At 35.2% G+C, this 16,852-nt stretch overlaps 1 protein-coding gene across 7 annotated transcripts in view; it reads left to right on the top strand.

Annotated features, from left to right (window-relative positions):
- The window catches only part of UBE2W (ubiquitin conjugating enzyme E2 W), a 48,355-nt gene extending 31,911 nt beyond the window's left edge, over nt 1–16,444 (top strand). For 6 of the 7 annotated variants that reach the window (XM_039841887.1, XM_039841882.1, XM_039841883.1 and 3 more), the window contains 2 exons: nt 1,366–1,441; nt 15,879–16,444. In XM_039841887.1, the coding sequence (XP_039697821.1) occupies nt 1,366–1,441; nt 15,879–16,051 (249 nt within the window). In that variant the 3' untranslated portion in view covers nt 16,052–16,444. Of the gene's footprint in view, nt 1–1,365; nt 1,442–9,354; nt 15,434–15,878 lie in introns of those variants that run through there. The other variant, XM_039841888.1, reaches the window with a different exon arrangement.
- The last annotated feature ends 408 nt before the right edge of the window (nt 16,445–16,852 follow it).

Below are 16,852 nucleotides of genomic sequence, written 5' to 3'. Positions count from 1 at the left end.
CATCCAAGTACTAACCAGGCCCTACCCTGCTTAGCTTGTATTCCATTTCTAAAGCATATTTGGTAATCCATCTTTTTGTATAATTATTTTTCTAATGATCATGTCTCCTTGGTCACTTACCAGTTTGGTTATATTCTTGACTTAAGCACATAGTTTGAGTCAATTGAAAACTTTGAAAAATTAATTATAGAAGTTCTCTAAGGTTTTTTCTTTCTTAAATAATTGTTTTTGAAAATTGGTTTCTAATAAATATACAGATAAAACGAGTTTATGAAGTTATTTGCCATAGTAGTAGCAGTTTATTCTGCATGAACACCAGTTATGACTTTGTGAGACAGACAACAGCAGATCATCTGTTCTGTGATGTAGTCAGGCATCTAATTTCATAATATTAATTTCTCAGAAATTTTCTCACTGTATTAACAGCATAATCAGGATATTTGTTTAATGTCGAATCCTTTACTCTTTCCTTTTGTTTAGTTATTAACATTAACCCATGGGGGCATTGTGAAGCTCCCCTGAGATCATGGTTATGTATGTGAGCTTTAGAAGGACCAAGCGGAGTGTCTGTTTTCCTTCCTGCTATCTATGTGTCCTGTTCACCTTTGCATTTTGGTTTGACCTATCATATTATCTACAAACCTGCCCTCAGGAGCTTTAATACAGTTTTGACATGTTTCCAGATCTTTGTAGTATCACCCATTTCATGTATCTGATTAATATCCACCAGTTTTCAGGAAAATTCTCTGTTACCTCCCTCTGATGTTGTTGGCATCAGTGCTGGCGATGCATTTCCCTCACAGACCGGCCACGTGTTTTTAATGTGGTGCTGGTTAGGGCACGTGTATGGCAGAAGTGCCAATATATCTTTCCCCCTTTTTTCCTCTTATATGTTGTTTGGAAACTTAATCCTTTGGTCTGTCCTTGATGATACTATCTTACAGAAAACCTAATTCTTTGTGGAGGTTTATAAGTTGCTGTAATTTCTCAGACAAACTTAATTAGGTTGACTTTTCTGTTTTAAATTAGCTTTCAACAGTAATAACTAAATTATTTCCAGGGAGATAAGATAAATGAAACCAAAATTCTTTACAACCTAATGCTCGCACTTTTGGTTGCTAGGCACACTCTAGTAATCTTACTAGAATCTGCCCAAACCACACAGGCATGCCCCTTTATGTTTACAAAACAATTTCAGTGTCAAGAGTCTATATTTCCTTGACTATATTAAGTTATGCCATTAGCATTTATATTGATTTTTGTGCATCCTGTAATAGTTTTGCTAAAGCTTTTATTAAAACTATTTCTCCCTTATGTTTTTCTGTTTTACAACTTCTTATCTATTTAAACTCTTTTTGGTTTCAGAGACGACCACCAGATAATTCTTTTTATGTTCGAACATGTAACAAGAATCCAAAGAAAACAAAATGGTGGTATCATGGTAAGCAGTTTTATTTTAGAATAATAACAGTTTTTAGCATTTTGGTTTGAAAGATTACATATCTGCTTGAGAAAAAGAAGGGCCTATGTAATTGATGTTGTATTTTTGTAACATGGAGAAAATTTTTAAATATTTTAAGGTATTTTAACAGATAAGTTAGAATGGCTTTTTAATGGGGCACAGAAAACATACAAATAAAATCTAAAATTGCTTTAACATTCTGCAATTCTACCATTTCATTACAATGAAGAAGTCCTTAATAATCTTTAAGTCAGATTAGAATGAGTTACTGGGAAACCTGTTATTTAAATAGAAGCTTTGATGCCTTGTGGACTCATTTAGTTCTCATCCTGTCCGGTAGGGGAGGAGTAGATCGCATGGTTAGAGGTGACCCATTAAAGAAAACTTTTCCTATCCTAATAGTTGTTCCTCAAACAATTTGAGGTTCTTTTGATTGTAGCTTTATGAATACAGCACTCTCAATAATTTTAAGTTTCTATTCTTGTTGAGAGGGTGATAGTAGCTTTTATAAATGAAAGCTGCTGTCTTTCTAAACTGACCTTACTGCTTTGCCAAGAGATGTTTGAAATTAAAAACAAAAAGCTTATATTCCTCGGTGTACATTTAAAGCAAGAGAACAAAAACCACCCCCTGTGATTTTGTATACATAGGAGCATTTTCTTTGTTTTGCGCTTTTTTTAATGTTAACCTAGTAAGAAATTAGAACTGACAAAACTAATAGGAATATGGCCTTTTATCCCCTTACCTTTCTATCCAGTTTGAAACCTGTTACCTCAGTTAATTTGAGCCAGTTAAAATTTTTTAAATTAATTCTAGGAGTTCTGTAAGTGTCGAGATAAAAGGTGTGTAGAGTCAATAAGTAGCACTGTACCAGCAGTTACAATTTGTAAACAGAGAAAGAAGAATTCCTGGAGCCACAGAAATATGGATATTTGGGATAATATTAGTGAGAAATATAGATGACCTAGGAGAAGAGATAACAAAACTTATGAGCTGTGAAAAGTAGATACTTGATGAGAAATTAGTATTATTAAAATATGTATATTCTTTACAAATTGTAGTTTTAATGTAATTCAGTAAAAATCCAGTGGAATGATGGGGTGGCTGCTTGAAAGATTTTGGGAAAAAATAACAGGTGAGAAGATCAATTTGAACTTTGAACTAAAGAAAATGAAGAAGAATTAGTCTACCAGACACCAAAACATTAATGTTAGAAAAGACATTAAAATAGAATTCCTCTTCTCTAGGCTGCTTTGTATATAAGATTTGAATATGTGGCAAATAAGGTGTCACACACAAACCAGGGGGAAGGGAAAAATTAGTACCTACCTGATCCTCTTAGAAAATTGGTAATCATTTTGCGAAAGAGACATTTACATTTTTATTTCATATGTAAAATATTTCCTGTAGATTGAATTAAGTAGTTTTAAAAAATCGAACAATAGAAAAAGTGTTAAAAAGTTGGGTATTAACTCTGGAGGAAGGAAAAATTTCTAAAATTAAACAGAAATCGCAAATTAAACATTTAATTATAAAATTTAAACCTTTTATAAAAGCACCAGAAACCCTCAAATCACAGTCACTATAAAATTAAAAAAATAAAATTGTGAGAAACATAGCTTATTAAAAATAAAAACCATTTATAAAAGTTGCTTAAGAACAAATACAATTAAGAGCATGGGCTGGAAAACAACACACAAATATTTACATATGTGATGTTTTGAAACAGTGAAATGGCAGTTTTATAAAATGAATGCATTGCTAGAGGAGAGTAAAAGGTAGGAAAAAAAGTATTTTCATACTTGGTGTAGTTTTTTAAGGAAGCAGTTCAGCAGTATTTAGTAAGCTTAAAGTTCAAGATTGACCTTTTGTCTCAGTTACTAAACTTCCAAGAATTCCTCCTAAGAAAATCATGCTTAATAACGAGAAACATTTTATGCACGAAGTGCTCAGGGGAGCGTTACTGTAATGCGCACTCCAGTCCTGTCCTCTGTGCTGTGGTGTTGGCTCTGCATGTGCCATGTGCCTGCAGCAGAGCCTTCCACACACACCCTCCTGTCTCGGGAACTCCCATCAGAGCCTTGCTGAGCACTCTTTCCTTTAGGAAACTTTAGTACTGTGTCTAGAATGCTGGCTTTGTTTTAGTTTTTCGGATATTCCCAGGTAATGCTATATAGCTGGTCATGTGAGAACTTCTGTTTCACGGATTCTTAGATATAAAAGGACAGCTTTCCAAATAGGATGTGCTGATAAAGACGGAAGGAGTCCTTTCTGAGCACTGAGACTCCACTTAAATGTTAACAAGACCGTACTCTAGTTAAACGGCCCTTTACTTCAGTTTACATTGCTGGCTTCTCTTTCTTTTACATCCTCTTGCTGTTTTTACAAAGAGCCTTTAAAAAAATAATTCAATAAGTGTCACAGACCTTATATAGTAAGTTCTCAAATTCACCAAAAATTAAGATTAGTCGATCAAGAATATTGACAAACACAGCTAAGTCAAACACTTTTTAAAAGTGTCTAAGATCCTAAGATAGTGGGCATTCTGTTTCACACTCAACCTCACTAATAATAGAAAACTTCCATTGTCTTCTCTATAGCGCTTTTAAACCAAATTTTAAAATTTGAGAAGAAATTGTCTGATAAATTTTAAAAATACATCTATTTTGAAAGTATAACCCTCTCTACCCCTGTACCCCACCCTAGTGTTTGACAGTATGTTCCTATTTTTCCCTTTCTTGTTCCCTCCTGGGGATATTTCAAAAAGGTAATCATCTTTCAAGTCCTCTGTGCTACCTTATATAGTTGAAGGGACTTAATGAGAAGTCCTTTATCTAAGAATACTTCCAGAATTTCTTATGACCTGCTTTTGAATAAGAAAGAAAAGTCACATAGTGATACTAGAAATATAAAAATTCTTTAAAATAAAATACATTTCATAGAAGTCATTTTTGCTAGTTAATAGTTACGTTACTGAGAAATCATACTTTCGTAACTGAACTGGAAAGGTCTTTTAATAGTTTGAGGATGGGTCATCTCCAAGTTTGCCAGAAAAGAGGCTTTTCAAACAAAACATCTTAATATAAAGTGGTCCAAGGTTTGTGTAGGAATTTTCCCAATAAACAGATTAAAAGTATCCCCCTCCATACAAATTAGCCTTTTTTTTTGATAAAATGCACTGGATTCTGATTCAACTAAATCATGACTAGCCTAGTACAATTTTAATCCTTGGACAGTATTCTTGTTCCAGGTACAAGTTTTTTATTTGTTTTTACTGGTAATTCTGTTGAAAACATCCTCAGTTCATTGACTTAAAAACCATTCTTACCTCAGTGTTTTCTGCTCCTGTTTGAACCCTGCCTGGTTAAATCATTTCCTTCCCACATTTTCCCTTAAGTCATCCATTTTGCTCTATGAGTGAGCCTCATATGAAATTAAGACAGAATAATAATAGTTTATACTTTGAGACAATAGAGCAGATGATCCATCATAAATACGGATGGGTTCATGCAGAGAATCTTCCTCGAACTTTTCCTCCACCTTTAAAAAGCTAAAGCATTTCAGCTGTGTAGCATATGTTGCCTTCTTTATACATTTTAGAATAACGGTTATAGGCGATACGCAAAATAGCCCACCTTGGTGTTGTAGTTGAATTTGGAAAATCTTATCAAAAAAGTAATACAAAGTAGAACACATCAGCTTTGTTTTAGAGTTTTCCAGATGTTAATGTTTTTCTGCTTAGCTGCTTTAGTTTCAGAAGGTCTTCACTGGTCATGTTCTCTTTATAACACCAAGTTACCAAGGAATATGGTCTTTTGTTATTTCTTAGTGTCATCTTGTCATCTAATTCTGAAAGGATCATGAAGTGTGACCTGCAAAGCTAAACAAAAAGATCAGAAACTGAACAGAGACTTGCTTGGGGTTGGAAGAACTCTCCGAAACACTCAATGTTTCAGTTTCTAGAACCAGGCAGAATCGTAGGTCTCAGGTATCAAGTCCGTCCTTATGGTGCCAGCTGACACGCTTGGGCCAGGGTGTTCGTCAGGTGTAATCGGAGAGGCAGGAGAGGTTCGGGGTTTAGGTGAGTGATACCTGTGTACTTCAAGGGGCTTCTGGGTGCAGGGTGGAGGCACTGTTCAAGAGAAACAACAGATCTGCAATATAGTTCATCTCCTGCTTTTAGAAGAGAACTCAGCTGACTCCAAAATTGAGCTGCCAGATACCAGGGTTGGATTTTTGGAAAAAAGATTTTCTCATATTAAATTTGTGATCTTCCACATTATTAGTTTAGTATATCTTGGAAAGTAGGCAGTCACTGCTACCTGCTGTTAATTGTCTTTGTGTCCGTCATACCTTAACAGTCTCGTGCCATATAATGATATTTCGGTCACTGATGAACTGTATATGTATGACAGTGTTCCCATAAGGTTATAGCCTCATAATCTGTTATACCATGTTTTTACTGTACCTCTTCTATGTTTGGATACACAAATACCATTATGTTATTTTTGCCTACAGTATTCAGTACAGTAACATGCTGTACAGGTTTGTAGCCCAGGAGCAATGGTCTGTACCATATAGCCTAGGTGTATATCGTGCAAGTCATTGATTTGTGAATATGTACTCCTTATTGTGGTTTACTTGAAGTTAACTGAGGTCATACTGCATTGGAATGCAAGTATTCTGTGTTGCCAACTAAGGCTGTGATCCACATGCTTTGAAAAATCAATTGAGTTGAGAGAATAGAATTAAAAAAATAAAAAGAGACCTAACCAAAATAGATCTTTGAAAAAACAGTTCATCTCAGCATACACAAGAGCTGAGGGATTTACCTTTGGTTCAGCGCTAGAATCTTCCTTTGAAAACGGATCCATATCCAGTTCATTTACAAATGAATGAATGAGCCTCAGAGTTCTGTATCATAAAACAGACATAATTGTTCTTGAAAAAGATGAACTTTTTTGAGATTATAAAAACTATTTCAATGAGATAGCCAACTAGAATCCATTAATAATATCCATCTGTTTTTTGGGACCAATATTAAACATTTACAACTTAGTTTCAGAAATGATTGCTTTCCACAGATGGGAGTACAGATCAGTGGTTCCTGAAGCATTTTCCTTAAAGTGGTGGAGAATTGAGCAATGTAGCTTACGACTGCTGTTGAGTATCGGCTTATTGGAATGGCATAATGTTTACATGTTATATCCAGTAAACTGATGAGTTTGTAATTTTGGGAGGAGGAATCCCTTTTTTACAAAACTGCAGACTATATTCTGGTTCCATTTAGCTGAAACATTTCCTATAGAATTATAAGGATTGTAAGAGGATAGGAACATAAAATTATCTCAGACTAGTATTGACAAACTTCTTTTCTCCTTGCCTTTTAAATACATAGATTTATCTACATTAGTTGTGAACCTTTTATTTGCGCTGCCTTTTAGGGTTACAAAACCATTTTCTAAATTCATGAGTCCAAACTTTTACTCGATCTTTGCCCTTTATTTCCTGCTGGATAACAGTTCCATTGTCTACTCTGAGATCTTTCTCGAATCGGTTTATCAAAGGAAAACTTTAATTCCCTAAACTGTTGAGAGACAAAACTAACTGTAAAGATGGGGTTTTTTTCTTTCTCGAGGTAGCATCCCACTTCGTATCTGCTGACCTATTACTGTGTTCCTTTTCTTCTAGTCTTCTGTCCCTGGGACTATCCAGGGAGATGATTTCCCATGTAATGTGATGGTTCTTATGCTAAGTGACCTTCTTCTAATGTAGCTCTCTCTCATTCACGTTTCCCAGATGCCCCGTGAAGTTAGCCATGGTAGGTGTCACCTCTTTGGAACTGGTAATTTGTATATTATCTTTGAGGGTATAATTTTAATAGGGGCTTTTGCAGTTCCAGAAAAAAATTTAAATAGTTAACAGATATTTTTTTTTTCAGGCCATCATCTTGCCACAAATAATTGAGCCAAGAGATTAAATTCATTGTATTATTACAGCTCCTTTCATAGACCTGTATTCGTCTTGGTTCAAGATGAGTTTACTGTAAAACTTTTTTTTTTGTAAGCCGTTCCTAGTATCCAAGAATCCTTTCGTAGAGCCAGGAAGCTGTTCCTGCTAACAGATGTATTTTTTGCTTCTTAATGATGGCCTTCTGTTTTAGGGAAAAGGAGGCCATGGCTTTGGCTCATACCTGTCCTGTCTTCATACACAAGTGTTTGCTCATAGACTCTTGATTATATGCAGATAGCCATCACAGATTTGTAATGTTTAATTTCCTGTGGGTTCACCTAGCCGAGATAATCGAACTCTTCAGAACTTATAGTATGCTTATTTCTTCAAGAGTACATATTCAAAGCAGGTGGTATCATATTAGTCCTAAATTTCCTTTAACATCCGACCCAAGATGGGAGCTGAGATAGGAAGAACAGCTTTACGTGGGTCTCCAACCCTTTTGGAGGTTGGTAGCACATTCTACAAGAGCCTGCTGTACTGGAAACTTCCAGAATGAACAACCTGATAAAGATGTATTGATGGTACCATTTATCAAAGATGATAATGTCTTTGGAGATAAAAGCTTATTCCTGGTTAACATTGTGTTCAGTTTGAATTTTATCTGTCACTTAGTGTATACATTGTCGGTATGGTACTAAACTTTATCTCCAGTAGTTTGACATATTAAGTAGAGTTTAATGCCATCTCTTAGCATAGAGATTTAAGTTTTAGTATTGATTAGTTTTAGTCTTAATTTCAAGGACCTTAGTGTTACAAAATACTTTGCTAGAGAAGTGATATTTTAAAGAACTTATTCATATTCTTGTATATCTTCTTTATTTCAGTTTCCACAGTGATTTAAGAAACATAGTGTCACATGACACTTAAGGCTATAAACTATCTACTTGTTTTCTTAAAGATATTCTTATTTATTTAAAGGATTCTGATGATTCAGTTATGACTTATTTTTAAAATCTAGTCTATTTCACCCGTTAGATTACTCTTAAAGTGTAGGATCATGGACTATTCTACTAGTTTGCCCGGAGCAGAAGTCAGTTTACTGTTTTTTAGCTCTCATTGAGCCTTTATGAACGGGAATTTTATAAGCAATACATCGATCCTAACATGGGATGGATGTAAAATATTTTGGGCAATTTTTCAGAATTTTCTCCTTGAGAGCTTTCACAACTTTTTTGGGTAGTTGCCACTAGTCTGACTTCTTTCTGAAGAATAACTGGTCTTCAGAATGAATCCTTCAGATATGTTTTGTGAAATAATTTCTGTAAAATAAGTCATGAACCCAAAAGATTATACTGTGTGTTATGTAAATGTTATGTGTTGAGGCTACCAGAAGACGTCACTAAATAATTCTGTTTTTTTTTTAATTACCTCTTTTGCATATATATATCTATACTTACTGAAAAACTCATTTTCTAAAGAAAATGACATTATTTGATTGACTTGGAGGTTGTACCTCATTTGCAAAGTGATTTCCTTCATAGATTAGAAACATGACTTGTATTATTCTGTATTAAGTAGCATGACAGTGTTGGTCAAGAGTTTAATTCCTGTCTCATTACCATTTAAAATTATTGCCCATAAAAGAATTCTCTTAAGACTGATAAATCCTGGATGTACGCTAACATGTATCAATTAATTATTTTAAATAGAACTAACATATTAACAATTCTTCATTTTAAGACTTGTGTGAACTACCATTTCCCTGAAAGACTAGGACTTGGCTTGATTTGTCTGTCACCTTTTATTTGCAGGGACTGGGGGAGGCAGGTCAGACATGTAAACCCCGTTCTTGCTGCTTGGGATTGTTTCTGTGTTAGACTGACTCACAGATGACTTACACATGCGTGACTTTTCTCTTTTTTCTCCTTTTCTTAAAGATGATACTTGTTGATGCCACTGTTATCATCCTCCTAGCAGAAGATAGTCCTACTGAGAAATGAGCACTTTGATCATTCAGTCTTTGAACTTTAACCTTTGACTGGAAGTGACCTATAGGCAATGAAGACTACTTCCTTTACTGCATTTTTACTCGTGTGCATTCTGGGCGCATGTTGATCGCTGGTTCAGTCCGGGCAACTGACATGCTTTTATTAGTCATACAGTATTAATGCAGGTGTCAGGAAATGTCAAATATAATTCCATTTTTTATTTTTATTTTTTTAAGCTTTTGGAAAAGTTCCAGGTCCTCATGTATTGTGCAATAACAATGACTTCCTTGACGGTTTGGGGACGTTCATTGCCGGCAATGGACGTTATAATAGGAAAAATTTTCATTAACTCCTGCCACCCAGTGATTAATGCATGATAGGGCCTATGAAATGAATTTACAGGTTATCGTGGGATTATAAATAAAGTGAGGGATCCAACATTACTTTGAAGGTCACCCCAACTGTTTATATTTGGATTCTATGCACTGTGATCCTAAGGTTTAACAGCATGAATTAACATGCATCTTTAAAGGACTGTAATGAAAGATCATTGCGTATTTATTGAATTGTTTATATCTGCTGTCAAATTGTTTTGACATGAAAGGTTTTCAAGTAACATTGGCAGAGAGGTACAATACGTTATCCCTATGGTGAAAATAAATTCATTTGTTGTATATAGTTCCTCGATCTCTGAAGTAAAGGTATGATTAATATAGGGTATGAGTGGTTTAATCAAGGCTTTATATTGGAAGTAAGAAAAATGGCAGTGATGATTAAACTGCTGCAGTCCATGACTTGGGCTTATTATTTGTACATTAACGGTTTTTCCAAGTAGATTACACTCTGTTACTTCCTGCTAGCCATCAGCATGAGCCCTACTGCCTAAACACTATTCATTTATTTATGTTTGGAAAATCCATAAACATTTTTGTTTGCAATTTTGTTTCTTTTATGTTTTAAGTCAAGTTTGAATGTTACAATACTTTAATTGAAGAACTTTTGTCAAGTTTTTTCTTGTAAATTTTCTTTACTTGTAAGTATCATCTTGTCCTTCAATCCTGTACCCTAAAATAAGAAATACATTTTTGACAGAGGCTTAATGTTTTAACAAAGAGTGTGGACATTTTTATTTTAAAATTTAGGCAAAAGTACACCGTAGAATGGTATGTTTGCTTACTTGTCTCACACAACCATGCAGTTACTTCTGAGGGATTTGTCTTGTTTTCTTGTTGTTTAAAAGACTTTGCTTCCAGCTAGATAAAAATTTTTCTACAGAAAAAAAAAATTGTTGAAAGGTCCAGTTCTCAGTACCGTGTAAGTTAATGATAACTGCAAGTAGATTCTCTTTTTAAAAAGTGATTACTGTATTTTATAAATTACCTTTTCACATATGCAAAATCTGTTTCTACTACAATGTTATTTTTACTAATGTCTATTGTTGCACTCTTTTTGACATATCCTACAATGAATTTATGAATCAATTTGAACTTAAAAATGAAAGCCAGTTGGCTCAAAGGTTTGAAATATGTACCCCAGCAAAACCATCCAATCAATAATTGGCAAAGACTATTTTAAAAATTGTTTTTAATCTCTGTATAGATGACATTTTGTAGCTTTGTACATGTTAATTAAGGGCATGTCATTTTACACTCTAAAGTATAATTGCTGAACTCAGGGTGGGTAGACTTCAAAATATGTCTGCTTTAGAAATAACTTGAAAAAAATTAAAACTACGGCCAGCTACCAAATTGTGGACACTGTTCATATGGCTAGTTAGCAACTGCCACTTTTGAAAATTAAAAACATTTTCGTTCTGTCTTTACTAGATACACCTAAGTTTTCACACTAGTCTCTATCCGTCTTAATTGGTCTGTTTAACCAAGACAGAAAATGTTGTTTGGAATGCTTTGAATTACTCTTAGTTTTTAAGTGCTTTTTAATTTGAAAATTGTAGCTGTAAATTATGTGGGTTTTTTTTTCCCCCCCATATTTTACATAATGGCTCTAACCTCCTGACTGACTTGACCATTTTCTGGAGTTGGGGTGGGGGAGTCTTCATACCGCTGGTCCTCTCACCGATATCCTTTTATAAGAAAATGACCTGTGACGTTTATTCACCAAAGGAATCGATATACCAGGTCAAAGATTAACGATGCTATACTATAGATTAATAGCTCATATATAACCTCGGTTGAGTTTTTTAATATAAACAGTATTTTAACATACCTCTCTCTCTCTACATAGAGATATCGTAAAATAAATTAAAATGAAGTGGAGGAAAGTAAAGGAAAACCAAATAATTTTGGTACATTTTATGGTTTAAAGAGAAGAAATTAAGATGAAATATCCTATAAGATAGACATACCAACCATTCAAAGTTTGCAATCAGATAACACCTCTTCATTACTCCCTTGAACTTAGGAATCTCTGAAAACTCCTTGCACTTGGATTTAATAAGTTAATTTTAATGTAAATTACATGATTAAAAGACATAAGACGTTTACCTGAGTCATTGTTCTAGAGAGGGCAATTAGTGGCTTTGTAATAATAAAAAAAATATTTCTCTGTAATCATGTTGGATGACAACCAGAATGCCAAGAAAATGTACATAGGAACACGCTGCTTCCCTCCTGCCTGCATTCCCTCTGTGGGGCGCGCTCTGCTGCGTAGGCCTGCGAATTATACTCTTGTATTTAGACAGCAGAACTTCCTTTTTTATTTATTTATTTATTTATTTTAAGGCCATTCTTCTGGTTTGCCAAATTCCGTTGACATTGATACGTTCAAGTCCTTATTTTGCATGCTTAGATCAGGAACTTGGTGCCCTTTCAAAAAAACTTATGTCAAGTAGGTATTAATGCCATAGATTTTAAATGGTTTTCAGTTTTTTTAAGATAAATTTTTAAAAATAAATTTTATGGATGTTCTCTTAAGGAATTTAATATTCACTTCTAAAGGACTTCACTTGTAATGTGTAAATTCCTCCTTTTAAGCTAGCAGGGAAATAAAGCCTTTTTTAATCCCTAGGGAACAAATGCTAAAAATCGCTTTTCTATACAGTTCTTCTGGAGAAAGCTCTTAATCTCTGTTGTTTTGATTAGGTACACAAATATTTGGTATAAAGTAACTAGAATAGTTTATTACTTTTCCCTTCTGAAATTTTAAATATATGCATATTTAGATTCCTGTGGTGGATAATAATTTTTTCAGATTCTAAAACAGGTCTCTAGTGACTGCTTGATTGTTCCCAGATTGCATCAAAGATGAATTGACAAATAATGGAAATGACTAGTGATATGAAAATGGTATGTAACCACATATTACTTGTTTCTGGTACTTGAGTCTTATTTTTTAAAAAGCCTATTGTTTTTGAGAATTGAGATATTTAAAACTTGTTAAAGCTTCTTCCTAAAAATAGAAGAGAAGAGGAGGTACTGTGTGTTCAAAAAATTTTTTTAAATAAAGATTTCGGTGTCACTAGGCCTTTATGGTTACTGCTGCTTATATTTCTTGATCTCACTTTTATTTAGTTTTTTGTACATATTTTAGCTGAATGCTTCAGATTGATAATTGTGTATATAAGTTGGTTTTTTATGAAGAACTGAGGCTTCACCATATGTTTCTCTTCTGAGGATTCATTTTCAAAACCAGCTGCTGCACTGTTCTGTGTTATGTTAATACCTTTGCATGATTGAGATCTGTGAAGTGTCTTAAGCCGCACCAACCAGCCCTAATCTAATCCTCTTCGCAGTCCTTTTTTGTTGTTTGTGTTTGTTTTTATCCCTCTTTTATTTGTTTTCCTGTCTGTCTTCTTACACATGTACAGTGTATCAGCCTTCAGCATTTTATTTCTGACTGACTTCTCAGTTTTTCTCCCTCCCTCCCTTTCTTTCTTCTTTCTCCCATTCCCCTTCCTTCCTTTTCCTTTTCTTGGGGTTAGGGAATCCAGAGGAAGGAAGATTTTTAAAATTTCTACCTCTCATCAGAATTTTTTTTTAATAAAAAGACTTCTGCCTACAAATAAAATACATAATTTCAGATACATAATTTCAGTCCATCAGCAGGTGGCAAAATTTGTTAAATTGGCTAAATGAGCTGTTAACTATAATTTAGTTCTTAACTACTAATATTAAGAGAATTTTGTTTACTTTTTGGGTGGTGACTCTCCCAAAACCTAATTATTGGCCAGCTGAATTAAATTACTTGGTAAATTAATTTTCATTTATTTTCACTTATTTTCATTTAAGTTTCTAAGCCTTTTTGAGATTTGGAACTCTTTCAGAAATAATTTATGGGAGACTTGCTTTCTCAGCATAAATCATGCATTCATTTAAAGATGGGCTTTTTTACATCATTATCATTTGAGGCCCATGGAATCTAAACATGTCCTTCAAACTTAGATCTCCTGCAAGTTGAAGTTCTGGTTCTGACAATGGTACTGGTTAATTGAGGTGTTTATTGTGATTTTAATTCTCAAATGTTCGTGTTGGGACTTATATTTGGGGATGAATCTCCAGAATGATTATACAAATATCTTTTTTATGAAAAATGTTTTGTCGATTAAAAAATATATCCAGAGTCATTTTGAATGTATGGAAAGAATGCCAGAACAGAAGCTGGCATATCTTAGCATACCTAAAGATCTCCAGTTTTGCAAGTTGAGTACAGTTGACTGGGAAAAAGAAAAACAGCTCTTGTTCTCTTCCTTGGCACATACAGTGTCAGGGTTTTGAAGAAAGTGCTCCTACAGTACTTGTAAGCTGTCTTCTGAAAGGCAGAGCGTGGCTTCACACTGACTGGGCCTGGCTTGTAAAGTGTGACGTCACTTGTCAGCTTTCCTGGTACATGGAAAGATTAAATAATCCTGCCTCTCATTTTAAAGCCTGAAGCAGGACTAGTAAGGAATTTGGTAGATTGTGTCAGATAACCATGAAAATGCAAGTCTTCATAGTTAACCATAGATTATTTATATAAAGTGCAAATTGATTGTCAGGCTTGAGGTAAAATAATTTTAATAGATTATTAGATTCATTATCTCGTAGCCAAGAACTAAGTGCATGTTTAAGTCAAAATGGATTTGTTATTTTTAGTTGGTACCATTTTTCTCTCAATATTCAGAATTAAAGATTGTGCATTTTATTAATAGGAATGGAAGTTCGTGCTTGAGGATTTGAATAGGGTAGATGTATATATTTTATAAATTCAACTTGTAAAATATGTAAAGCTACTGCTTTTTAAATCGAATATAAATGTTAAGACATAAATCTATATATTATATATTTTTAAATACATGTACCAAACTTTTGTTAGTTGAATATAAATTACATTGTGTGCTTTATGGAATTTAGTAACTTTTAATAAAGCAGTTGTCCTTGACGTTTTTTCTGTAGACTTGAATACTGAATCGGATATTAAACCCCATAATAATGTAAAAATTTCTTTAAATAGCAGTTTCTCTTTTCAAAAGACTGGTCTTTAAAAGGTTGTGGGAACAGCCAGCTGCCATTTCCAAAAATGAGCGCAGCGGAAAGAAGCCGCCAGGGCCGCTCGCTCGCTCGTGCGGCGGGTCGCCTGATGTAGGAGTGTAGCCTGGTGTCCTGGTTCTCATGCTTTCACTCAGTGAGTCTGGTTAGAGACGGCGTTTTCCGAAACCGTGGACGTTGGGACCTGGGCACTGGCTTAGTCACCTGAGCCTGGTGCTGCGCTTCAGTCAGGATGTACTGCAGAGAGCCTGCGGGTGCCTCTCTGAGTGCACAGACCCATCAGCTGACTGACCTAGCGAGGGACTTGTGAGAAGAGGGAAGGACGTAGCAGAAGAAGGGGACATCTCCACACCTCAGTTTCTCCGGCAGGAAGGGGTTCAGTGTGCTCTGCTGGTACTCTGGCTTCCTTCCACAGAGGGTCGGCTCGCCCCAGGAGCGTCTTACTGGGGTGGCCATACTGCCACAAAGCCGTTTCTGCAGCCCTAACCCCTAACCAGCTCGATTCATAGCTGGCTGGGCAAATAAAAGATCCATCTTCCTTTGTACTTTGGTGGCATTCTCTCTTTTTATGATAATCCTTCAAATAATTTCTACCTCTCGTAGCAGGTACGACGTTCTCCACTAGTTTAAGCACTTGGATACGTGCTTCTGTTGGAGCCTGCCCTGCATGCTTAGCACTCTTCACACCGATGTAACACGTAGCAGAATTAAACATGAACTGAGTTGCAGGGTCACATGACGCAGCTAAGAGTTTTCTGTGCTTGTATAATATAGTCCAAAGCCGTAATGGTCCTGTATCTGTCCTGTTGGGAATCCGTCAACACATCTTTTAAATTGCTTATGAGATTCCTTTTAATATTTGCTTAAGGCAGACTCTCTAAGTGGGAGAGTACCTTTGTGCCCTTTCCAGTCCAGTGGAGTATGAAAATATTTTAATAAGAAAAGTCAAAATGAGAAACTAAGGTAGAAAGTATCTTCTCTTAACTATAGCTTTCAGTGACCTAGTGTGCGTGCATACGGAGCCTCAGGCGAGAACCCGATGCAGATGGCTCTACCCTGCGGAAAAGGTCTCCAGCCTGACAGGAACATTTTTTATCTTCAAGCTCATCCCCAAAATGTCTTTCTCTTATCTTCCCTGTCATCATGGCGTTCTTTGCAACTAGTTATCCCGATGAAGTGTCTGCCACTATTGACCGGCCTTTTCTGACATGGTTAAGTCCTGTTGGGCCTGTTTTTAAAATGTCCCTTTTCTCCAGTCCCCTTGCCATGGTGGCTTTTCACTGCTTGGTCCTGGTGTTGTGAGGCGGCTCTTCCACTATCCACACACCTTGTTCCGTAAGTAGTAGCAAAACGGGGGAACCTTTTTTGCTGATGTTCTTCCCTGTTTCTAGAACATTCCATCTGCTTTTCTAGCAGAAAGATCCAGTTAAATAGCTACCGTTAAGTAGCTACAAAGTTACCGTCTTTGTCCTCCCCCATGTCAGTCTCCCATCCTGAACTCTGGAGCACATGGTCCTGTGATAACAGCTTTTAATAATAAATGTTTGTTGAATTAACTGGATTGCATTTGTCTTTTATCCTAGCTTTTACAAAGAATGTTATTCAGGTTCCAGCGGTTTTGAAACATCTAAATCACCATCTGTGACATGTTATAGCAGAACACCTTACCCTTCCTGTCCCAGTGAGTTAGAAAATATTCAAGTAAATTCTTCACTGGTTTTGCTCTTTATATTAAAAGATGTTTCTCATACCCTTGCTTTATCTCTGAGGTAAATTGCTTGTCTTGAATTTATTTACAGATCAAGAATATAATTGTTTTAAACTAAAAACATCTGAGGAACTCCGAGATCATGAAGATAAACCTAACACTCATTAAAGTTAAAAATGGACATTGAAAAAGTACAGTTTCTAACTTAAATTTTTCAACTTGAGGGTGTGAAAAAACATTCAGTAGAAACCATACT

The sequence above is a fragment of the Pteropus medius genome, unplaced genomic scaffold, assembly GCF_902729225.1.
Source record: "Pteropus medius unplaced genomic scaffold, Ma_sr-lr_union100, whole genome shotgun sequence".
Taxonomy (NCBI): Eukaryota; Metazoa; Chordata; class Mammalia; order Chiroptera; family Pteropodidae; genus Pteropus; species Pteropus medius.
Note: the sequence above shows the minus strand (reverse complement) of the source record. Positions and strands in the feature narration are given on the sequence as shown.